The 25,118-nt window shown below is 40.0% G+C and overlaps 2 protein-coding genes across 3 annotated transcripts; both read right to left on the bottom strand.

Moving 5' to 3' along the window:
* Positions 1-11,550: 11,550 nt before the first annotated feature.
* SamDC (S-adenosylmethionine decarboxylase) lies at positions 11,551-15,121 on the bottom strand. Of its 2 annotated transcripts, none has more exons than XM_090178474.1 (9): positions 14,848-15,121; positions 13,663-13,876; positions 13,492-13,594; positions 13,308-13,350; positions 13,135-13,204; positions 12,884-13,057; positions 12,746-12,820; positions 12,600-12,680; positions 11,551-12,529 (listed from the first exon to the last, which is right to left on the bottom strand). In XM_090178474.1, the coding sequence occupies exons 1-9, from the start codon at positions 14,967-14,969 to the stop codon at positions 12,395-12,397; spliced, it is 1,017 nt and encodes a 338-aa protein (XP_090034600.1). In that variant the 5' UTR covers positions 14,970-15,121; the 3' UTR covers positions 11,551-12,394. The 2 variants fall into 2 exon arrangements, with proteins under 2 accessions (XP_090034600.1, XP_090034602.1); XM_090178476.1 differs by lacking the exon at positions 14,848-15,121 and adding an exon at positions 14,628-14,666.
* A 535-nt stretch (positions 15,122-15,656) lies between these two features.
* On the bottom strand, positions 15,657-17,611 carry Dlish (Dachs ligand with SH3s). The gene is made up of 3 exons (XM_090178685.1): positions 17,077-17,611; positions 16,265-16,948; positions 15,657-16,186 (listed from the first exon to the last, which is right to left on the bottom strand). Exons 1-3 carry the CDS (start codon positions 17,123-17,125, stop codon positions 15,858-15,860), a joined length of 1,062 nt encoding a protein of 353 aa, XP_090034811.1. The 5' UTR covers positions 17,126-17,611; the 3' UTR covers positions 15,657-15,857.
* Positions 17,612-25,118: the final 7,507 nt, after the last annotated feature.

Below are 25,118 nucleotides of genomic sequence, written 5' to 3' on the forward strand. Positions count from 1 at the left end.
CAATATTTTCATAAATTCCTTGCCCGCTGTCGTGCTTAATTCCTTGCTATTACTATTTGCGGATGACTCTAAACTTTCACATAAAATTAAAGTGTACACTGACAACCTCGTGCTTCGGGCTGACTTACAAGTTAGTTGCTGTAGTTCTCTGGGCTGATTCTCATAGGTTTACTTTTAATACGTGCAAATGTTCAGTTCTGCATCTAGGCCGCCAGAACAATAATTTTGCTTATACCATTAATTCTACCCCACTTACATCCACTCTCTCCGGACATGATCTTGGAGTTATTGTAGACCCTAGCCTAAGATTATCTGCTCAAACTAATAGTCGTAAAACGGGTTCGTTCACTGGTTGGGTTGATACGCTGTAAAACTTAAAGGGGCTCCAAAGTTCGGTGGCAAAAAAAAAAGAAAATTGAGCATGCTTTTCATTCCCCCCGACCCCCCACTCGGCCTTGAATCCTCCTAGCCTAAACTAAAAACCGTTAAAGTTCGAAATACTGTCTAGCAGACGAATTTTTTGGTTACTCCTAGGTTACTCTGAAGCTTTGTAGGTGGCGCTAAAAACGTTATGTCCAAGTGTTTGACTCCCCCAGCGACAGCCGTAGACGAACCGCGAGGTACTGGTTGGGGGAATACAAATTTCTTCTCCAGGTACACTTGAATCCTCCTAGATTTATCTACCGAAAGCAAAAAGATCAAAACCAATTAAGCTTCGTGCGTAGATTAAATTTTGGTAACAAGTATCGCCGCCTACCGACCGAGTTTTAAATTGGATATTTGAAAGCTGTCTACTCGTTCAAAATTCTCTTCACAACAGCTGAAAGTTTCAACCAAAAAACATTAAAATTCAAAAGTCGTCTGCTATTTAATTCTTTACATATTTAGTTCACGGATATTAAGGCAGATGCAACTATATTTCCTAAGCTCGAAGAGTAAAATTTGTTCAATAAAGTAACGTGGCCTTCTTGTTTTAATGTAGCTCTTACGTCACAGTCTCTTATACTTTTACAAGTAACTGCGCGCGCCACATTCGCTATAGGAATATAGCTTTTTCTAGAGCGCGTGCAAAATCGCTCTTTCTAAAAATATACTAATAAAGTTGTGTCTTGTGACGTAAAGACAACATTTCAACAAGTTGGGCAAGACCATTTTAAAATTTTATAAAATCAACTATTTTCCAAACTCGTTACTATCAATTTGAAAAGCTCCCTGCCCCTTCTCGTTCAAAATCCCTCTCCATATAATGTATAGAGAGGGACCAAATTTAAGCCCCCCCCCCCCCCCCCGACGTCTCAAAAGGGTAGTGCGATCGAGAAATTTTCATACATCATTTATTGACGTACCGTTTATATTTTTCACCTCAAAAGTTGCTGAGAAATGCTCAGAAATCCAAAGCCTACATTTACGGCCCTAACGGGAATTTCCTATTGTTAAAATGATATGTATCGACATATCATTTCCATTTTTCGACTCGAGGAATCAAGAGCGCCTCCGATTGCCCTTACCAAGAGACATAGAAGAAAAAGTCTGCCTCGAGAGCCCTCCTCTATATAACGGCTGGTCAAAGGCTTCTCCCGTCTAGTAAGCGAAGCGTATATAAAGTCTTTGGTTTCCTGAAAACTTCGAACTTCGCCAACCTCCCTCTTACCACCTATACTAGCGAGCCAATCATATTGTTCAAATTCAAATCGTGTTTTCTTAAAGTAGTACCCGCGACACTAGCGACCCTAGTAGGAATTCTGGCGAATTCAGGAATACTGCATTTTCTTCTATGTCTCTTGCCCTTACGGTTATCACCATCATACCTCATTTATTGCCGCCTCAGCGGTTCTGAGAAATCAATAGCCCAAACCAGAATTAGATTAGGTGCCCAAACTGGTATAACGATCGAATGTGGTTTTCATTTCCTGTCTATTGACGAATAATTACCATTTTTTGCCCTAATAGCTTCGCAGATATCGAACAATCAATAGCATGGTTGGCAGCGAACAGCTGCGAACTTCGAAGTTCCTACGAGTAATGAAAATTATGATAAAAAAACGTTTTCAAACACCCCAACACCACTGTTTTAACCTAGATAAAAAACAATCAAAAAAGATTTAAGAAAATATTAAGACAACTTCAAGCGAATTTCGAGAGGCCACTTCCACAGAGTATAAGTGGAGTTCAGTTAAAAGCAGTGGAAAATCTCGATTAGTTTTAAAGGGGCTCCAAAGTTCGGTGGGCAAAAAAAAAAGAAAATTGAGCATGCTTTTCATTCCCCCCAACCCCTCACTCTGCCTTGGCAGAGGCGGGCAGAGCCAACCGTAAATTTCGCACTTTACTGACTTTACACACATTTTTCCACCGAACTTTGGAGCCCCTTTAATTAGAGCTTCCCATTTCCATCTGTTAACGAAATCTGCTTCTCATATTCTTGTTTGGTACAGATAACGTGTACCAGAGAAAACACATTCACTCCCCCTTAATATAATCTAACCAAATAAAATCTGTTCGCCTTCTTTAAATTTCTTAAATTAATTCGTTAATAAAATAAAAAATTAATAATGTAATTATCGAAAGTGTTTAAAATTTTAACAATGGTATCGTTTGACAGCGTCTCACTAGGGGGAGATTTTCTTGTGGTGACGTCACTCCGACTCCGTTACTAGCTCTCTGTAAAATATTCCCCAAAGTGACAAACTTATGGAACAATATTATAGACTTATGCTAATACCGATTGAAAGCCACATCAAAGTACTAAAGGTGTACTCTTTTAACTCTAAAACCAAGAGACATAGTCTCTTGCTAAAACCAAAGATAATTTAAACTCCTACCTTAGATTCGAATACCGAGAGCTTTCCCATTAATGGTTTTGTTACAAAGCGTTTACCCTTTTACGGCACGTGACCTCAGAGAAATTGGGCTCCATGGGTTGCGGTAAGGCGCAAACCATGGAGCGAATTTTTTCTGAGTTGGTCGTCAAGCGACTGTAATGGGGTCTAAAAATTAGAGAGTATTCTCGTCTCCTTGGGGATATATACTGTCTATGATGGTACCTGCTCTCGAGCACGTACTGCTTGAACAGTTTCGAAAGGTCTGAGAACTGGTTCTCGCGAGCGAATAGTTTGCGTTAGAACGGTTCGAGAATTGGTTTTTAGCGAATAGTTTGCGCGAGGACTCATCTAACGGTTCCGGACTGACGAATAGTTTTCACCTAATGACTTCATAGGGTAACTCTTCTTACCCTACTCTGAGATAACGGAACAAGCGAAAAGTATCCGCCTAATAAACCATTCTGGACTAGTGAAAATTACACCGAAATATTTCGATGTGTAACATCAAAGGTGTTGCAAATTCTAGGTGGATACATTTCGCTTGTTCTGGGATTTCGGAGTAGGGTAAGAAGAGTAACCCTATGACGTCAATATACTCCGATTCTGTGGTGGAAAATAGTTCGAGTCAAGGTTAAAAATGTTTTCCTTAAATGGCTGCCTTTGGCCATTTTAGTAGATAAGTAGATAATTTTAGCAGTTTACTCTCTTTACACATCCTGAAAAGGAGGTGTAAAGCGAGTAGCGCCAAAAGTGACAAACGCTGGCCAAAATTCGCGTAAAGCTCTCTCGCGCCAGTGACGTCATTGGGTTAGAAATTCCCGTGTAGTCGAGATAAAAAGGGGGTTTATTCATATCTCCAACAGTTCATATATCCAACTTTTCATTTGACCAACTGCTCATTTCCCCAACTGTTCATATCTCCAACCGTTCATTTCGCCAACTAGTTTTATTTACGAAGTTGGTGAAATGAAGAGTTGGGGGAATGAATAGGTCATTTCCCCAACTGTTCATTTCATCAACCGTTCGTTTCTACAAATACTAGATAGGGTTGGCGAAATGAACAGTTGGGGAAATGAGCTATTCATTTCCCCAACTGTTCATTTCGCCGACCGTTCGTTTCTCCAAATACTAGATAGGGTTGGCGAAATGAACAGTTGGGGAAATGAGTAGCTCGTTTCCCCAACTGTTCATTTCGCCAACTCCCAAAAAGTAGCTCGGCAATTCCTACTTTTAGTAGAAAATTACAGAGGTAAACGACTGCAGAGGAAATATATAAAGTATTACCCATTGAATTGGGAATAATACTGCTAGAATTACAATTACGATTTCGGTTGTCATGGTTACGCGGGACCTGTTCTGAGAAGACTGTACGAAATTCATCTTTATAATTAGGCAGTAGCGCCATCTATATTTTGTAAAATTATATGATTCGCGCAAAAATTCAATTGCAATATAGTTTCCACCACTAGAGACAGATGCCGCCACGATTGAACGATATAGTTGAAAAAGTCTCCATATTGAACGAAATTGATCCCGCGTCAGCCAGATTTAGTTGAACCTCTACTTATTCCCAACTCAATGGTATTACCTTTTCGAGCGGTAGATTTGAAAAAAACTTCACCCTGAAATTATAAATGTATACACTGGGAATGTCTAAAGGGGAGTTCAGACTATACTTACAAGGAGACGACCCGAGGTGTAACACACCGATTTTGTTCAAACTCGGGGGTTTGGTAGACCTTCATGCGAGGGGTCCGTCACTGCGAGGAATCGTGTACGAGATTCCGAATCAAGGAATCTGGAATCAAGATTCTTGATTCTGCTAAGATTCTAGATTCTAGCCACATTCCGTGATTCCACCATGATTCCTTAATATTCCGTGATTCCACTCTTTATTCTTTGATTCTTATTTGATTCCGTGATTCTTGTTCGATTCCGTGATTCTTGTTCGGCTACACACTTGTAGTACAAGGTTACTTGATTCATCTATTCGCAACCAAAACCAATCTAGCTGTTCGAATATTATAGAAAAGACGGTGTGACTAGGCAAATGACCAGTTAAAAATTGTCTAGGTCAGTTTAAAAAATAAATCGAAGGTGGTCAGTTGAGGGGTCAGTGGTTCACTAGCCCACTAAATAAAAGGGTCCCACTGGTGTTTGAAAAATCCAGCCCGAAAATCGAGTAGCAGGTGACATTTCCTTCCCTACGTCATAATTTCGCACCGGAAATTGTAACAATTCGAAGGCCGGTGTGGCCTTTAATTCAACTTGGTTTACGGATACATATTATGGATTAGCTCAGGTATTTCAGGGCACGGGGTCGAAGGCTAAGTCGATGGTCACTGCCACTCACTGGTTCACTTTAAAAAGTTCCTTATTTCCCACCCTGAAAAATGGCTCACTTTATTTTCCGTCTGCTTGAGATTCAAACCTCACCTTTCAAAGTTCCAAATTCGAGCCAACGCCGGGAGTATAGTGGCTCACTCCTGTAATCCCAAGCGTCCGGGAGGCAGAGTTTGTGGATGGCCGTGTGAGGCCGACCACCAATCCCCCAACGGGTGGTCGGCATACTTCCGCCACTGGTGTCCCCACCCTTGTTTCCACGTATCCCCCGTTGGCGTGGCCGTTACACATATATCGCCCTGGTTAATCAAAGACGTGAGGACTGAACTGTCCCACACGTTACAATCGAAAAAAAAAATTCGAGCCAACCAAATGATAATCGATTGTAATACGCCCGAGAATACGACGAGCTAATACCGAGGCTAATACGCTCGGTAATACGAATACGATTCACCTATAGTCACGTTCACACATACGCGATGCGTCTAAAAAGGTTTCAAAGCTCTTCAAATCGTTTTCGGCCATAAGTGTGAACCTAGTTAAATCAGAGATAAATTATAATATTATAAATTATCTCTGGATAAATCGCTTAAAACCATTTCAAATCACTAAAAAACCGTTTTCGGGCCTTAAAGCAAGTGTCGGCTCGACATCAAGTAGCTCTTTTTTCAACAGATGTCGCTATCGTAGACGCCAAAACAAGATAGTTAAGTGACATTTTGACCCAAAAGGCGATAATTATAGGTACACCTTGCGTTAATTGGATCCAGGCCCGTCTATCCAGGCATGGGCTAAATGGGCTACCGCCAGTTTTGGGGCCCCGGAAAGGCCGGCCATACAGTTTCTACTCTAGGGATAAGGGTTTAGTTGGTTAAATATTATTTATGCTCATTTAATATTATGTATCTTTTAGTTACGTCTAAAGTAATTTGACTCATAGCCACATCGTGTATCATACGGTACCTACAATATCTAAAACCTAACAGCGAGTCACTGTCAGTAAAAATCTTATTTCCAGTAGGCCTATGTTATACTTTTAAATTAAAAGTTTTGGTTGGTTAGTGGATAGTTGAATTTAGACAACGTACATACAAAGGCTGACCGTTGGGGATCGCAAAGGTCTTAAGAAATAATTTAGCCCAGGGCCACAAATGGTCTTAAGACGGGAACGACTCATAATTTCGCAAACCACAACCCCGAATACAAAATTCCCATAAATTCCCCTATCTCCGAATTCCCGTAACTCAGAATTCCCGTAACTCAGAATTCCCATTACGTAGAATTATCATATCTTCGAACCAAAACCCCGAATACAAAATTCCCATAACTTCGAATTCCCATAACTTCGAATAGTAGTTTTTTGGGTAGGGAAATAGCGGGAAGTGGGTAAACGCTATCGTCAACGGGCGAGAGTGATTTCGAATCTAGGGTACGAGTTTAAATTATCTTTGATTATATACGCCCGACTTTGAACAAAATCGGCAATTAACACTCGGGGACCCAGTTTGTACCCTTATTAGAGACTCTTATATTGGGATAATTACTTAGGTGAGGAATGAACTAGTGGCGACATGGAACCTAATCATCGCCGATTAAGTTCTATTTCGTCGCTAGTTCAATTCGCCACGTAATTATTCTAATTGTACTGCTCTAGCTTGTACCAAAATATTTTTATTGTTAAAAACTGGTTATTAAAATAAGCTGATTACCACTCAACTGAATAAAATATATGATTTAATATAATATCATAATTAACATAATAATCATAAGTATCACTGAACGACGTCGGTTAATGATATTAATGATGATCTGTCGCGGGGTGATTGCGTAATCGGATTATTAGAAACTGCAAATTCGTCGAAAAAATGACACCTACGTATTATATACCAGCCAAAGCACTTCCTTCAAACACCAGGGTAATGTTTAAAATTTGTCCCGATTTAATTTGCAAAAATCTGTTCGTCGATAGGATGAACATAGGCGTGCGCAGGCATTTAAAGCAGGTCGGACCAGCTTATTTTTTACGCCCTTTTAAGCTCTTGCGCCCTCTATCCTTTTTTGTGAAACTTATTAAATACCAAGGCGCTCCTGTGTAGTTCCTTTCTTTCTCAATAGATGTGGCTAGAAATTGTTATAGTAGAGTATGTGACGAAACAATAGTACTTTTTAATTTAAACTATACTAAAAACCAATATAGTTTACAAAATTACATTGCCGCGTGTTGCTTTAACAAAAACGTGTTCTAATTTTTAAAATTTGATTTTCACATTTTTACTATATTAAAAAAAATCCATCAAACCTTTTATTTTATCCTTTTTAATACAGGTATCTAGTTTTCGTGTTTGATTTATTATTATTGTTTAAAATCGTTGCCCGATTTACGTTTTGGGCACCTACAATGTTAAGGCTTGCATAGGCGTGCGCACGATAGGGCCACCATGGCCCGACCTGAAAACTGAAAGGGCGCAAAAAATTTGGGAAAAAAGGGCGCAAGCCTTAACATTGTAGGTGCCCAAAATTTCCTAAAATCCACTGCTCGCCGAACCGCCGAACCCTCTTCGCATTGCTTCGCGAACCAGCGCGTAGAAATAAAAATCGAAAACGTAAATCGGGCAACGATTTTAAACAATAATAATAAATCAAACACGAAAACTAGATACCTGTATTAAAAAGTGGGGTGGCTGAGTGGTTAGCACTTTAGCCTCGCAGCGAGAGGAGCCGGGTTCGATCCCAGCTAGTGGCCCTGGGTGAAAATCCGGAACCACTCCTGCGTAGAGTTTGTAAGTTCTCTCCCCACTGGTTAAAGGGGTTTTCCACCGAGATCTTCGGTTTCCCCTTCCCATAAAAACTTGCTGAGGTTAACGGTAATAGTTAGTGTAGGGAGCTGTTGGCTCGCGTGGCATGAAGGGCTTGCCACCAACCTCCTACGCATTGTAACCCGGCCACCTGTTACTTGATCACACACAAGCAACATTGCTTATGTGGTCGAAGGTGGTGCCTTGGGTATTAGCTCTATTTTTTAAAAAAAGAAAAAAAAGGTTTGATGGATTTTTTTAATATTGTAAAAATGTGAAAATCAAATTTTAAAAAGTAGAACACGTTTTTGTTAAAGCAACACGCGGCAATGTAATTTTGTAAACTATATTGGTTTTTAGTATAGTTTAAATTAAAAAGTACTATTGTTTCGTCACATACTCTACTATAACAATTTCTAGCCACATCTATTGAGAAAGAAAGGAACTACACAGGAGCGCCTTGGTATTTAATAAGTTTCACAAAAAAGGATAGAGGGCGCAAGAGCTTAAAAGGGCGTAAAAAATAAGCTGGCCCGACCTGCTTTAAATGCCTGCGCACGGCTATGATAGGCTTGCGCCCTTTTTCCCCAAATTTTTTGCGCCCTTTCAGTTTTCAGGTCGGGCCATGGCTCACCCTGGCCCTATCGTGCGCACGCCTATGAGGATGAATGGTAATTGCCGAGACAGACTATCATTAACTAACGTAGCATTGGGAGAATAGGACGTGTCATACTTAATTTAGTTATTATGTATTAATATAAAATTGCAATTATAATTATAAACTAAAATTATGTTACGTTTTTTAAGGCTAATATACTTCTCAATAATAATATGGTAAATAACTATACTATACGTACTAAAGTATTACTCGTTATGTTAAAATGTAGCTTTTTTCGCTCGGTTTTTTCATAATTTAGGTCGCCATTTACCAAAATGGCGATTTTTTTTCTCTTCTTTAAACGTGTGATAGACAAGAATTCGTAGAAGAGCGCTTCATACTATTTAAACAGTGAAATTTTAACAAATTATTTAATTATAGTATGTGGAAACTTTGGATTTCATGCATGTTTCCCACGTTTGCCTGTACTATAAAGGTACGATTGTCAGGAGCCACGGCAGTCAGCCCGCGCGATTTTAAAAAGTCGTAGTTTTTAGGGTCTTGATATTGGTGTTTTTTATTTAAAATTATTTATCTACCGCAATTTATATTGTCTTAACATATTCTACTTACAAAACGTTGACATTTTTTGTAAGAATTTTTTTTGAAAGCTGTTTTATTCAGTAACCGCGGAAGTACTCCATGACTAGCTCCTCCTACGACTAAAGCATAAAGAACCCTACATTACCATGCAAAATGGGGGTGCATTTGGCCCTACCTGCCCCCCAATTCCGCGGCTCCTGCTTTTATTTAATTGTGTACTGTAGCTGACAGGGATATTGAAAGCTTAATATGTGTTTTATTTTGACAGAGGACGGAAACACAACGCCATCTTCATTATAGAATTTGTATTGTAACAATAAAATTTGCTACCAAACAATTTTCTTATACTGTAATAAAACATCATATTTTATTACGACCAAAAATTAAAATAAAGGGAAAACTTTAGTCAAGATTACTTAATTTAAATAATCTTGCCTTAGAAACAAGCGGGCGTGACACGTAGGACATGGAGGAAGCAAGTGACTGATACTGCGTTCAGTCAATAGGAGCGGACATCTCCATAGAAGAGGAGGGGTTCAAAAATCAAGTGGCTCTGCCGAACGGCGGAGACACCAACTGAGTCTAAGCGGACGAATTTTCGTGAAAATTGTTTTTTCTCTCTAATGCTTTTCCAACGGGAATTTGTTTTCCTAACTGTGTTGCAATTCGGAAACTTTTTAATAATTTTAGTGTTTGTACTCAACTTTGAAGTTTTCCAGGTTTTATTTAAGACTACTTTCATAATTTTCCCTTAATTATTTCGCTCGTAATCTACTTTTAAAATCGACGAAAATTTTAAGGCGAGGAAATGAATTCCCCGCCTTTGGGACCTGTATTTGTGCTAGGCCTCGGTATTGCGCAATGATTTTTAAATTCCAAACCATAGATATAAGAAACGTATATAAAGGTCTAGATAAAATATTTCAAAGGGAGTTAATACGGAGGTGACAGCTAGCAGAAAAGCGTAATTTCTGCAGGCTATCCTTATAAAGCGCTATCCATAGAAATCTCATAGGTAACTAGAATGCTGCCGCCTACGGCCGAGCTTGACGCCAGTTCGCCTTGAACCTTCAGCCAATGAGAGGCCGTAGAGTGGTTCCACCAAGGAGGATAATAATCCTCCTTGGTTCCGCTACTATCGCGGGAGATAGGTGACATCATTCTCTCTTCTGACATTAAATTCTTGGCAGAACCACTCTTTGAGCTCTGATTGGCTGAGATCTGGCTATCGTCTGCCACGGCGTTTGGCCCATTTGCCAGTTACACGGCAACATTCTAGTTACCTATGAGATTTCTATGGCGCTATCTATCGGTAAGAAAGCTCGTGCTATCGTCGCGAGAGCCATTGTCTCCTGCTTAAAAATGATACTAAAGGTCACCAACAGATGGTGTCTAAAGACTACGGCCTGCGGAAAGGTCAAGCACTTAGTACTAAAATGCTAAGAGAGCTCGCGCTCTTGGTCACGTGCCTTCCTCGGTGTCTGCTAGGTGTCAACTCCGTATTTTATGTTAGGCTTAGACCATAGATATAGAAAACGTATATAAAGGTCTAGATAAAATATTTCAAAGGGAGTGAATACGGAGGTGACAGCTAGCAGAAACGCGTAATTTCTGCAGGCTATCCTTATAACGCGCTATCTATCGGTAAGAAAGCTCGTGCTATCGTCGCGAGAGCCATTGTCTCCTGCTTAGAAATTATACTAAAAGTCACCAACAGATGGTGTCTAAAGACTTCCGCCTGCGGAAAGGTCAAGCACTTAGTACTAAAATGCTAAGAGAGCTCGCGCTCTTGGTCACGTGCCTTCCTCGGTGTCTGCTAGGTGTCAATTCCGTATTTTATGTTAGGCTTAGACGCCCCGAAATTTATCTAGACCTTTATATACATTACTTATAACTATGTTCCAAACATTAAAACCGAGGCCTAGCACAAATACAGGAAGAAGAAAAGATAATTCGGTGATATGGGAATTCGGCGTTGTGAGGGCGACCCCTAACTTTGACCACTGCTACTTAGTTCCTCCGTTCCTCACTACGAGGCATTATTTGTTGGTTTTAACTTCCTTCCCTCCCCAAGGCATACCGCATACTTTCCCTTCTCCCCTCCCAACTTGTATTTTGCTCGTAACATTCATTATAAATAGGTCCGATTGACACGCTTTTGGAGTTTGGTAGCGCTAATATCCTGGAACAGACAAAAAGTTTATGGCATAGAGTAATTCACAGCCCTGGAATAGTTAAGTTTTAAAATTAAAAGAGTACACGTTTAGTCAGAGAACGCCCGCTCCAACATCTGGTAAAACAGTAGTCCCACTAAAAAATGCAGTACTAAAATTTTATAAAACATAAAAAGCAATGTAGACTACCAAAAAAACTATCACTATGTTGATTTTTTTTAATAAATTCAAATCTTTGATTACATACTTTTAAAGATAAGATATTAGGTTCTTTAAAATTATTTTACTATCCTCATCCAGACTATAAAGTACCTCATTGTATTATAATATTGTATAATTGTTGTGTATTTCCGTACCGTTGATGTGCACATTAAACATGTCATTTCATTTCATTTCATTATTGATTATAAATAAAATTGGAAATTAAATGCTTTTGTCATTTTTGCATTATTTCTATCAATGTTACAGATAATATCGCGTACAATTTTTGTAAGGGATTAAACACAAATTATTCCCTCGAAACAGGGACACCAACTATCTTAGAGCTAATCTCTGTTAAAAAAAAGTCTTTGTATCAGTTATAATACGCTCCAGTCTTTCAATATAAAATTAAAGTTGAAAGGTATTACTCTCCCAAGAAAGAAAAATCTGACAAACGTGTTTCGTTTGTACGGTTTGTTTTGATGTTCCGTATCCGGCGAAGAATGGTTAGTTACACGAAGAATTGAGGTTGGAATATTTTCTTTCGTAAAGGGCCATTCATTTGGACCGCTCATTACAGTGGACAACCTTACGAGCAATTTCATTTTTTTGATTTTAAGGTTTCTCTTTGTATCCGTTAAAACCACTTTACTTAGTTAAAAATAAGACGAATATCCAATTTAAGTTATAAACACAACCCATTACTTTTCCGGAAACTCAGGTTACTTTACCCCAACGAATGAAGAGAGAAAGGAGCGATATCATATTAATGGTGTATGAATAATTAAATATAGAAAATAGTAGGAGGAAATTGAAAAATATCGGGAAAGAGGTACGTCTAGATGAGATTTTTAGTAAGACTCAGCTGGGCGCTTTAGCGAACAACGCGTAGGTGAGATCGTAGTTCTTGAAGCGACAGAATTGAAGTTCCTTCTGTTGGAAAGTTGAAAACTCCAAAGAATGTCCGTTTTTCATTTCACCCGAAGCAACAGAAGTCTAGATATAAGCGTAATTTTTGGTTAAATATATTTAAAAAAAAAATAGGAAACGAGTTTTTTTTAGTTACCTGATTTGCAAAAATTGTGGCAATGAACCTTCCAGGCCGAAAAATTCTCAAAAGTTTACCAATAAGTTCTTTATAACATTCCTTCGTTAATAAAATGTTTAAAATAAAACTAGGTAAAAAATTCATTTGATCTAACTTATAAATACCTGTGGAATGTTAGTTTCAAAGCTAACATAGGAACAGTTTGGTTCCGGAGTGATATGAATAGTTATATACTCCGCCTAAAATCATTTGAGAGTTAGTAAGAAATAACTTTGTAATTTTCCTGAGTTAAAATGACTTACTCCTTTCATTAACCCATTCATAGAGTAGCCGCAAGGTTCAAACAAAAAATCATCAATCATAAGTCCAGGTATCAAAGTATCAATGCCAGAACGTTGGGTAGCTTCACGGGCAGTTTTGCATACTTCTTTAGTAAACAAGCGCATAACCTTCTTATCTAAATCTTGCATAATCACTTATTAAAACAGTTAAGGAAATGATCATGGTAAACTAATAGCAAAAAAAATGTAATTTAATTTCGTTAAAAGGATATCTCAACAGTTTGGTCCGGAACCTGAATTCCTCCTCCAAAACCGATAGGCGGGTTTAAAGTGTAAAGATACCTGTAAGCCGAAAATATGAAAATTATCAACCAACCAGTTAGCATCAGATTATTACTTTTTTCTACATAAAATTAATTTAAAAAAGTTAAAATATCCTAATTACCAGCAATCTTGATTCACACGTCCCAAACAATAAGCAGCGCCTTCTAAAAAATATTTAAGTGCAAATATGGGTGACAAAACATTTATACCACACAGCCAACTTATGAGCAGTAGATTTGTAATGTATAAATCCTTTTATAAAAGTTATAGGAAAAAGGCACCACATTGTAAAAATTTAAGCGTACCTTCAAATAAGTTATCAAGAGCTTGCACTTCATTTTCAAAAGTACGATGAAGATTATCTTGCAGTTCAGGGCGAACAAAATTCTTACGAGAGTAAAATACATCCTGGGAAGGTGAGATGAGATAAATTTCAATTTCAATTAGGTTGAAATACGTAAATTACAATTACTTACCAGTATATTGTCAAATTCAGTTAATTCCTGCACCAAATAAAGCAATGGTTGAACAGCACGCAGAAGAGTGGTTCCACCACAAGTCTTCAAAATGAAACGGTTCTTGGAAATGAACATACTGCTTTCACTCAGCACGTAAGCATCCATTTGGTCAGATTTACGGAAGCTAATTATCTCACATTTAACAAGTTTAAGCAGAGATTCCCAGGCAGATCTTAAAATAAAAAATCTTGAAGTTCAAATTGGAACATTAAAAAAACCATTATTTCCACAAAGCTACTAATTAAACCTTCAGATTGCAAGGATGGGTAACTGGTACAAAATCATTTTGGAATTTGAATGGACTATTAAAATTTAATTAGGTAATTTAATATCAGTAGGGAACATAGAAACTAAGTTTGTGAGATTAAGTTCTATGACCTTGAACATCTAGTTTTTGAAATTGTTATTGTTGAAGAATGTTTATCAGTATAATTTGAAGAGAAATGACAGGCATTTGAAAATCAAGTTAAACTTCTATGGTGTTTTGCAATTATTTCTGGCCTGGTTACACTGCCACTATGCTACTATTAAATTTTAAAACCATTTTCTTTCATGCAACAGATATTTTTTAGCTACAATTCTTGAAGAGCTAGGGCATAAGCCATTCAGCAAATAATACACCATTAGGGGGAACAGAACCAATAGTTGATAGTAAATGGAGTTCGCAAATGGCAACTGCAAATCACCTCCACCTATTAAAACATCACCCCTTCACGAAAATTATTTATATCCTTCCTTTTTGTAACAATTTTTTAAGGGCTTCACTCGCCCATTCTCAAGACTATTTTGATTACAATAAATGAATTATCTAGTTATGAAAATTACTTTGGTTAAGTTGTGGTTCAAAAAAGTGCACTAACTACTTTGTATAAAGGAGAACATGCACCCACTTAAAATCATCTAATACACTGCCCTCCTCATACCTTTCAAATCAGTGAATTTATTTAGGTAACCAGGAACCAGATACACCGACCATAAGGAAGTAAAACTTTTAGAGGAACGGCGATTTAAAAAAGCAGCGAAATTTTCGTAAAAAATTGTGAGTGAAATCAATTTAAAATTTGCTTTAGATCTAACTTCTTCTCAGATTGAAATCATTCAACATGTTATTACACTATTTAGGCCTACGGCTACTAAGCCTACCTTGGAATTTTACGCAAATCGCGAGGTTTCCCTTCAGATCCTTCGTTACTATTCAAACTTCGACTAAACCACACTTCCAAGAGTTTTTCAGTCCCTTCGAAGAAATTATTTTGCACATTCATTTTTAACTCCTTTCTTAAATGGAATATTTAGTCGAAGTTAAAAGATTCGTAGAGAGAGAGATTTGTGTAGACTGTAGAGACAACTTAGCAAGATGCAGCCGTTCGATCGAAGAGGTAAAGTGCCATAAATGTTATAGGCAAAAAGCCGGTGCTAGCACGTGATATACAAGAACGAGAGTTCAAGACCAATCACAATCCAATCGTAATCAAATATCCAATGAGATACTGCTGACGATTTTACCTCTAAAGCATTTTACGCAATACGATTCGCGAATAGAAATTACGTAACGGGATAATGCTCCTCCCAAAACAGCTGAAATCTATGTACTAAAAAAATGCAAAAATATCGTGTCCTGCCTTGTAATAATTTTTTGAAAGAAACCAATTATCTATGTTTAACCGCATTTGTCCGCTTTTTGTTACAAAAACGTCTGATTAAATTTAAATTGTCGGCAATATTTATACCCTAATCTACCTACTTGAATGAATATCATAAATTATCTAAAAAAAAAGCATTGTTCTTGACATGGAGTGGTATTCCTAGAAATATTTATAGATAACATATAAATTAAGTGGATATTAATATCCACTTTTGATACTATTGAATTATCAAATATTTAGAGAGCTTTTACAGAAATATTTTTTGGAAAAAAGTAAAGTTAATTTCCAAAATAAATCATTTATATATAAAAATAAAATTTACAAATGAAATTTTCCAACAATAAAATTGTTGTTACTTGATAAAAACAAGAACTTTGAAAAAGGGGTTCATATAATCAGTAGCTTACAAAACCTCTTTCTTTAAGGCTGTAAAAATTACAAGCCTTATTCCCTCGTATTTCTATATAATAGAGCTACAAGTAAAAATTAATAACATTTACACTAAAATTAAAGGGAAGTCATAGCGGGAGGCCTAGCGTAGGCTTTTGGAATAAAACCATATTTTCTGGTCTTTGGAGCATACGCCCAAAGCCAACCGTCTACAGTTTGATTGTTCAGATCCGCGTAAACCCAATCACCTCTTCTTACACTCAAATCATCACTAGCTTGGGGTTTGTAATCATAGAGCATCAACATTTCTGTACCGAGAAATCTAAGTTCACTCCCACCTCCTTGAAACCTAAGTTCATCAGGGTTAGGTTGCCCAGTCCGGTGACTATTATTGTTAGAAACCTGGTGAGACAGGGTCCCTTGATTTCCATTTCTATTCACTTGGTCTGAAAATAATATAATAATAAAGAGTGTTAACATAAAACAGTTGATAAGCGACTTCTTTATAAGAAAATTGCGTAAACCTTGGGCATCTTCTGCAGGGTACACAAAGGCACTAGGAATAAATCCTTCTTGTCCATCTGATCGAACAATCCAGAACCAGTCGGGATCTTCCCTATTCAGGACAGTAACTACTTCTCCTCTTTCAACCGTTACATCATTCTCATCTCTAGCCACAAAGGTGTAGAGGACAACAAACCGTCCTGCGGGGTCCTTAAAAAAGGGATGAACATCTGGCAGAGAACTTTGCGAGGAAGAAAGTTGTTGATTCTTCAGTCCAGGAGTACCGCCGTAACTTTCAGTATCAGACTGTTGACCACTATCTAAAGATAAAGTCCCTCGCGACGATGCTTGTTCTATATCGTGATCTGCACTAGACTCATTGCGTGGAAGTTTCTTGTGTTTTATATTGCCAGTAAGTTGATTAGAGTAGGTGGTGCAGTAAGAATGAGGAATGAAACCCTCCTGACCACTCTCGGCAATGACATAAACCCAGTCATTCTCTTGATATAACACATTAACCATTTGACCTTGTTTGACCTCTAATTCATCATCAACACAAGGGGTAAAGTCATGTAACACCACCATTTTTGAATCTGGAGATAAGCCGTGTTCTTTTTCAATTCCAACTCGAACCAGAGTCTCTATACTTGCACTTCCAGTGATTCTACCGATGCTTGGTGTGCGATTTGATAACTTATCACCATCTTTATCAGAAAGAGATATTAATTTTAGGAGACAGAAAGTAAAAATACTATATAATCTAACCTATTAATACTTTTACTATCAAATTTGACACAAATTTAAAACAGCAAATGAAAATAATTCAACTAACCTTTTTTGTGCCTTCCTCGACGAATTCTTACAGGGCAAAGAAATGCCATGGCGTCTTCAATGAAGCGAAAAAAACCTCGGTATCTTTTACTACCTGTGGGCTTATTATTTCGATGTTTTAACGAGCCCCCTCTTACCGGTTTCACCACACCTGTGGCTTCGGTACCAAGCGACGGAAGGCAGTTTCGACGCGGGTGCTAACATTTTACCAAAACTTTTCAATAAAAATTACAATAACTTCTAAACTCACTACCGTAGAATATAAATAGAACTAATTCAAAAGCTGCAAGAAACTTGTCAAAATACTAATATCAAACGAAGAAAAATCGAGAAATATTGAAGATACATTTATACAAAATAAAACGATTCCTGGGAATTTACTTTCAACAGTCCGAAATGGCTTCTTCCAGAAAATAGCGAGGGCACTGACTGGCCTTGGTTTCATCCCTCCCTCCATGACTACCTAATTTTTGACGAATTTTAAACTCCGCCCCGGTGACCCAGCTATGACTACATCCTGTTACCAAATTAGTAAAAAGTGCAAATGTATTTTGTCATTATTCTAAATCCATTTTATGCTTAAATGTATATGGCTACGTTTAGTAAGATTCAGAACTGTCTAATCCAAAGAAAAATTTCGTTGAGATAGTTTCTCATGTTTTTGGTTTAAAGTAATGACTTCATGCAAAATGTGCTATCAAAAAGGAAGAGCCCGACTAAAAAGATTAGTTTAGAATATATGAAGAGAAAACTACTGTTTGGAGTTATTCTACTATTATGCTGGAGTACGAGTGTGCGCTAGGGCGGAAAGTATTTATTATATTTAATTTAGATGGTTAATTTTCTTTTTAATTATATCCATAATATTAAATAGTTAATTATGAAAGTTTATTAAATTCTGTAAATTTATAATCCCCGAATATTACCAAAATTGAGCAGCTTTATGCTGGATTATGGAAGACTATCGTTACGGTAGCCGTGATGATTATCATAAAAACGGGCGTGGTTTACAGCGGAGATTTCGCTCACCTCCTTCCCGGCAGAACAAGACAAATTCCCCCCCTTTTTTTTTGCTCGTTATGAGCCATTGTGACGGGTGGGACAATACAGTCCGCTCGTCCACTTGATTAATCAGGTGCGAGATACGTGTTAAAGCCACGCCAACGGGGGGATAATTGGGGATAGGGTTGGGACACCCGTGGCGGAAGTATGACAACCACCCGTTGGGGGATTAGTGGTCGTCCTCACACGGCCTTCCACAAACTCTGCCTCCCGGACGCCTGGGATTACAGGAGTGAGCCACTACTCCCGGCAAAATTCCCCCCTTAACGTATGATTGTATGTATAATAGGTTTTATTACCAATCGGGGATCTCAGGATTTTGACGCCAGATTCGTTTGGCAATAAGCATAGAAATCTCATAGGTAACTAGAATGCTGCCGTGTAACTGGCAAATGGGCCAAACGCCGTGGCAGACGATAGCCAGATCAGAGGCAATCAGAGCTCAAAGAGTGGTTCTGCCAAGAATTTAATGTCACCAGAGTGAATGACGTCACCTATCTCCCGCGGAACCACTCTACGGCCTCTCATTGGCTGAAGGTTCAAGGCGAACTGGCGTCAAGCTCGGCCGTAGGCGGCAGCATTCTAGTTACCTATGAGATTTCTATGGCAATAAGGGGTAAAGGATGAGGGTTCATTTACAATGAATAGGATTCTCAGTGGAAATTTGACGTAAAACCGCTCTTTATAGTCTTAGTCGATAATTCAAAATACCGGTCAAAAACGCCGCCGATCAGTTTAGTAAAATAGTTACGGCGGCGTAATCGTTGGCCATTTTCGGTATGGAGATACAGGCGAGGGGTCCGTCACTTCGAGGAATCTCGTACGGACCTTGATTCCATGATTCCGAATCTCAAGAATCTAATCAGGAATCTCTAGAATATTCGAATCTTCGGAATCTTCAGGGGCGTATTACTCGATCATTAGGCACAGTAGGCACGTGCCTAGGGCGCCACTTTTCTAGGGGCGCCAATATTCTGATATCGTTTTTCCATTTTCTCAAACGTTTTGTTCAAAATTAGACAGACTAATGTAGTAAAACGAAGAAACTGTAAAACAGGTCAAATTTAATCATTCTTCGGCGAATTTATTAAAAATATCGCCACATTGGACGGACAGTAATCTTGTTGCACAATTATCCAAACGCTAAAAAATACGATAATGGTCCGATCCAAGGTTAAGGTTCTCCGTTGAAGGGAAATCAAACTAGTAGATACTTAAAAGTTAGTAAGTTATATTTTTTTTAAATGGATTTTAATTTTCAAAACAAAACCTGAAATCAACAGCTAGTTCGGATTTGGGGCGATAAAATTTTATGTGCCTAGGGGCGCCGTCAGTGTTAATCCACCCCTGGGAATCTTGGAATCCTACTCGAATCGATGAATCACATACGAATCACGGAATCTCGTGTGAATCATGGAATCTCGTGTGAATCACGGAATCTCGTGCGAATCACGGAATCTAAAATTGATTTAAGGAATCACAGTCATAAGCCTCGGTCACACTTACAGCAACTGTCGGCTCTATCATTGTCACCTGTATTATGAAAAGGCCCCTGTTATTAGAGATGGCCATAAATCTGTCTTATTCTTTAAAAAAAACCGACTTGAGTGGAGCGCGGTGCCATCTATTAATGAAAAATGAAGTTAAATTTTAACGTCCACTTTGGATTTTATGATGTGTTCCGCGCGGACCACGTTTCTCCCTCACCCCCGGCGAAAGGCGCCAGGGGTGGCGTTGCGATTCTGGTTGCTAGGTCTCTTCCAACGGTACAGCTTCCTTCTCCAGGATGTGTCGGGATGGATGTGCTGGCTCTTAAGATCCGCTTTACCACTGGCTGGATTACGCTTTTTAACATCTATGACTCGGGTGGTGTAGCCTCCAGACAATTTTTCGACGATCTTCTCCTAGGAGTTGACACACCAGCTATTATCCTAGGCGCTTTCAGTGCCCACAACACACTCTGGGGTAGTAGTCATACGGATCAGCAAGGCCGCTTCATCCAGAGTTGGCTAGAAGCCCAGGACCGTCTGGTTCTCCTCAACACTGGAGACGCAACCCGCCGCACAACTCGGGGGCCAGAGGCTGCCCTAGATCTGACTTTCGTAAGCTCCACATTGGCTCACTCCCCCCTGGACAGTCTTTAACCGAGGAACAAATGATCATCTCCCTATTTTTATAGGCGACCCAGCACACACTACAAGCTCTACGGCAAGTGGTATGCATTGGCACTATCCAGCGGTGGACTGGAAACGTTTAGAATTCTTTTGGATGACACACTGGGGGACGCTCCGTTATCTGGATACTCTGCAGAAAATCTTCTTCGCCAGACAGCCCTGGCTGCAATTCCTTTAAAAAAGGGTGGGGGAGGCCCGTCTCCTCGTCAGCCTCCATGGTGGGATGAACGCTGTTCTAACAAGGCCAAGGAAGTCCGTCAGACCCGTCGCAGGGCCCAGCGGTCGGGCATCCTGTTGGACCAGTTTGCTTACATAAGGATGAAGGCTGTCTATAAACGACTGATTAATGGCACGAAGCGCGCTAGTTGTAATGCCTATTGCTACAGGATATATGCACACACGCATCATGCCGTCGAGGTGGAAGCAAGCCATCCTCCATCCGATCTTAAAGCCGGGCAAGTCCCCCACTTCTGCTGATTCATACAGAGATATCTCTCTCCTCCTGAACCTGGGAAAACGTAATGAGAAAGAGAAATTGGTACTGGGCCGTCTGGTTTGGTTCCAGGAGAAAAATCATTTTATCCCCAAGACCGATCGGGTTTCCGGAAGGGTCGGCGGGCGACGGATAATGCTTTCCGGTTGACTACGGCGGCAAAGTGCGCCCTAGCAACCAACCAATTTTGTCTAGCGGTGTTCCTGGATCTATAAGACGCCTTCGGTGGTGTTCATCACCAAGCGCTCCTCTATTAGCTCCAACGTTGCGGCCTCGAGGGTAACCTTCTCAGCTGGGTGGAAAGCTTCTTAACAAATCGTACCTCCCAAGTGCGAGTCCACGGAAAAATATCGGCACCTTTTACGGTTAAGCAGGGCGTCCATCAGGGCAGCTCGGTAAGTCCCCTCCAGGCCTCCTCTTCAGAATCATGCTGAATGGGATTTCCTTGCTATGTCCCAGGGCGGTCGACCAAGGTGAACACACAGATGATATCGCCGCCTGGATATACGGTCTTCCTATGGCGTAAGATGGGGCCTAAACTTCCAGCCGCTGAAATGCAAATACATGGTTCTATTCAAGATCAAACAGATTCCAGACGTTCTTCAACTTCAGCTAGGACGCAATATCCTGTCGAGGGTGACGTCATACTGATATCTTGGGGTTACTATAGACGACAGTCTCTCATGGGCTGGGGGCCTATTCTGTAAATATTCGAAATTAAATTTTCGATCGAAAACTACATTTCGAACTTCAAGATCTCGACGAATGGTATTCGGTAAAGATTTCGAATAAGCATAAATCAATGCAAATTGTCGAAGTCGATCTCGACATGGTATAGGGTATCGAGATCGAATTCCCATTCGAATTTTTACAGAATCGCCCCCCAGATCTCGACTTCTCTGGAGCGTCTCAATCTTATGAGGGCGATTTCGGCGACTGGCTGGGGGGCCGACAGGAGCAATCCTTAGACTGCTCTATACCCATCTCATTCGCTCCAGGATGGATTATTCCAGCTCTCTCTATGCGTCGGCCACCTCCACTGTTCTTGCTAAGCTCAACAAGGTTCAAAATGCAGCTCTCAGAGTCATCCTTGGGGTCCCGCCCTCAACGGCCATTAGTCTCATAGAGGCGGAAGCAGCGCTTCCACCATTGCGCTTCAGACACGATTTGTTGAACCTCCTCAACCTCACTCCGTGCGGCGCGGTGGACACTCCTGCTTACTACACCTGGCCCTTAACGGGTCAGAGTGTGCAATAACTGGTGTCTTTACAGGGGAGTCGCGGTCCGGCTCTTGTAACCCATAAGGGTGGTGGCGCACTGGGAGATGTTAGCTCTGGTCAAATGGTCCTATCTCCACCTCCGACTTCGGGGGGCTGGAAACTGGCCGCCTCGGCGGATTGGGAAGTCTACTGTGGGGCGGCAGGCCTCCGTATGAGGGCACGGCGGTCCTGTTTCCCGGCCTTTTGGAGTCACACCGGGATTTCCGGTACCAGCTGTGCCAGGTTACTAGGACTGCTGTGTGCTCGTCGTTCCCCTTTAGGAGCTCCCTCCAAAGGGTTTGACTCTTTACCTACGTAGGCGGGGTGTCAACTGGAGTATCTACAACATCCACTCTTAATTCCACTGCTGTGAGCGAAGTGGGAAATGGCCCACCCATTGTTGCACCTTCTGCTGGGTTGAGTGGCTTGCGTCAAAGGTGCGACCATCAGTAGTAGTGTACTACTACCCATGCTAGGTTTGTCATCTGTCCGGGCTAGGTGGACGCTGGCGTAAGGCACTATGATGATGGACTCTGTTACTAGGTACACCGGGCTATAAATTCTGACACACTGCTTACTACAACTCCTTTTTGAGATAAAGATTGTCTCCTCTCGAGACTTTGGAACATAGCTTCCCGTTTTGACGTTTACCATTCCTCCTCAGGGCTTGGCGTTTGGCACAGGCCCACAACCTGAGCTGGCTCTTCAACAGGGCCGGATTAAGACCTTGTGGGGCCCTAGGACCAAGCTAATTCTGGTGCCCCCTTTCAGTGGCGAGCGATACAACTTCAATGTAGACTTTGTGGATATTTTAGTGACGTTAATAAATGATTGCTTTACATGGTATCGAAAAATGTGGACACATTTACCAAAATTACTCCAAGAAAAAAAAATTGTGAAAAGTAAATGATGAAATTTTTGTACTTTTTTTTTCGAAACCCCCTGGTGCCCCTTGTAGAGAACCGTCGTTGAGTATTATAATTAAACAATTTATACTTTATTTAGTGGACTTTAACCTAAATTATATATCCCATGTTACAATATTGTTTATAATTGCTGTAATTTATGTTATTCACCAATTTACAAACGATCCAATCAGGCCCGTCTTAAGACCTTTTGTGGCCCTGTGCTAAATTATTTCTTAAGACCTTTGCGATCCCCAACGGTCAGCCTTTGTATGTACGTTGTCTAAATTCAACTATCCACTAACCAACCAAAACTTTTAATTTAAAAGTATAACATAGGCCTACTGGAAATAAGATTTTTACTGACAGTGACTCGCTGTTAGGTTTTAGATATTGTAGGTACCGTATGATACACGATGTGGCTATGAGTCAAATTACTTTAGACGTAACTAAAAGATACATAATATTAAATGAGCATAAATAATATTTAACCAACTAAACCCTTATCCCTAGAGTAGAAACTGTATGGCCGGCCTTTCCGGGGCCCCAAAACTGGCGGTAGCCCATTTAGCCCATGCCTGGATAGACGGGCCTGGATCCAATTAACGCAAGGTGTACCTATAATTATCGCCTTTTGGGTCAAAATGTCACTTAACTATCTTGTTTTGGCGTCTACGATAGCGACATCTGTTGAAAAAAGAGCTACTTGATGTCGAGCCGACACTTGCTTTAAGGCCCGAAAACGGTTTTTTAGTGATTTGAAATGGTTTTAAGCGATTTATCCAGAGATAATTTATAATATTATAATTTATCTCTGATTTAACTAGGTTCACACTTATGGCCGAAAACGATTTGAAGAGCTTTGAAACCTTTTTAGACGCATCGCGTATGTGTGAACGTGACTATAGGTGAATCGTATTCGTATTACCGAGCGTATTAGCCTCGGTATTAGCTCGTCGTATTCTCGGGCGTATTACAATCGATTATCATTTGGTTGGCTCGAATTTTTTTTTTCGATTGTAACGTGTGGGACAGTTCAGTCCTCACGTCTTTGATTAACCACGGCGATATATGTGTAACGGCCACGCCAACGGGGGATACGTGGAAACAAGGGTGGGGACACCAGTGGCGGAAGTATGCCGACCACCCGTTGGGGGATTGGTGGTCGGCCTCACACGGCCATCCACAAACTCTGCCTCCCGGACGCTTGGGATTACAGGAGTGAGCCACTATACTCCCGGCGTTGGCTCGAATTTGGAACTTTGAAAGGTGAGGTTTGAATCTCAAGCAGACGGAAAATAAAGTGAGCCATTTTTCAGGGTGGGAAATAAGGAACTTTTTAAAGTGAACCAGTGAGTGGCAGTGACCATCGACTTAGCCTTCGACCCCGTGCCCTGAAATACCTGAGCTAATCCATAATATGTATCCGTAAACCAAGTTGAATTAAAGGCCACACCGGCCTTCGAATTGTTACAATTTCCGGTGCGAAATTATGACGTAGGGAAGGAAATGTCACCTGCTACTCGATTTTCGGGCTGGATTTTTCAAACACCAGTGGGACCCTTTTATTTAGTGGGCTAGTGAACCACTGACCCCTCAACTGACCACCTTCGATTTTTTTTTAAACTGACCTAGACAATTTTTAACTGGTCATTTGCCTAGTCACACCGCATTTTCTATAATATTCGAACAGCTAGATTGGTTTTGGTTGCGAATAGATGAATCAAGTAACCTTGTACAAGTGTGTAGCCGAACAAGAATCACGGAATCGAACAAGAATCACGGAATCAAATAAGAATCAAAGAATCAAGAGTGGAATCACGGAATCAAATAAGAATCAAAGAATCAAGAGTGGAATCACGGAATATTAAGGAATCATGGTGGAATCACGGAATCTGGCTAGAATCTAGAATCTTAGCAAAATCAAGAATCTTGATTCCAGATCCCTTGATTCGGAATCTCGTACACGATTCCTCGCAGTGACGGACCCCTCGGTTTAACGTCACCAGAGATAATGACGTCACCTAGCTCATTATTTTTCATTACGTTACCAAAACCGAATTTGATCATAATTCTTCAAATACGACAAGTTTTCTGCAGACATAACTTTTTTAATTATTTTTAATATTTTATTTACAAAAAAGCATTCG

Source organism: Leiobunum rupestre, chromosome 6 (genome assembly GCF_980474605.1).
Source record: "Leiobunum rupestre chromosome 6, qqLeiRupe1.1.hap1, whole genome shotgun sequence".
Classification (NCBI taxonomy): domain Eukaryota; kingdom Metazoa; phylum Arthropoda; class Arachnida; order Opiliones; family Sclerosomatidae; genus Leiobunum; species Leiobunum rupestre.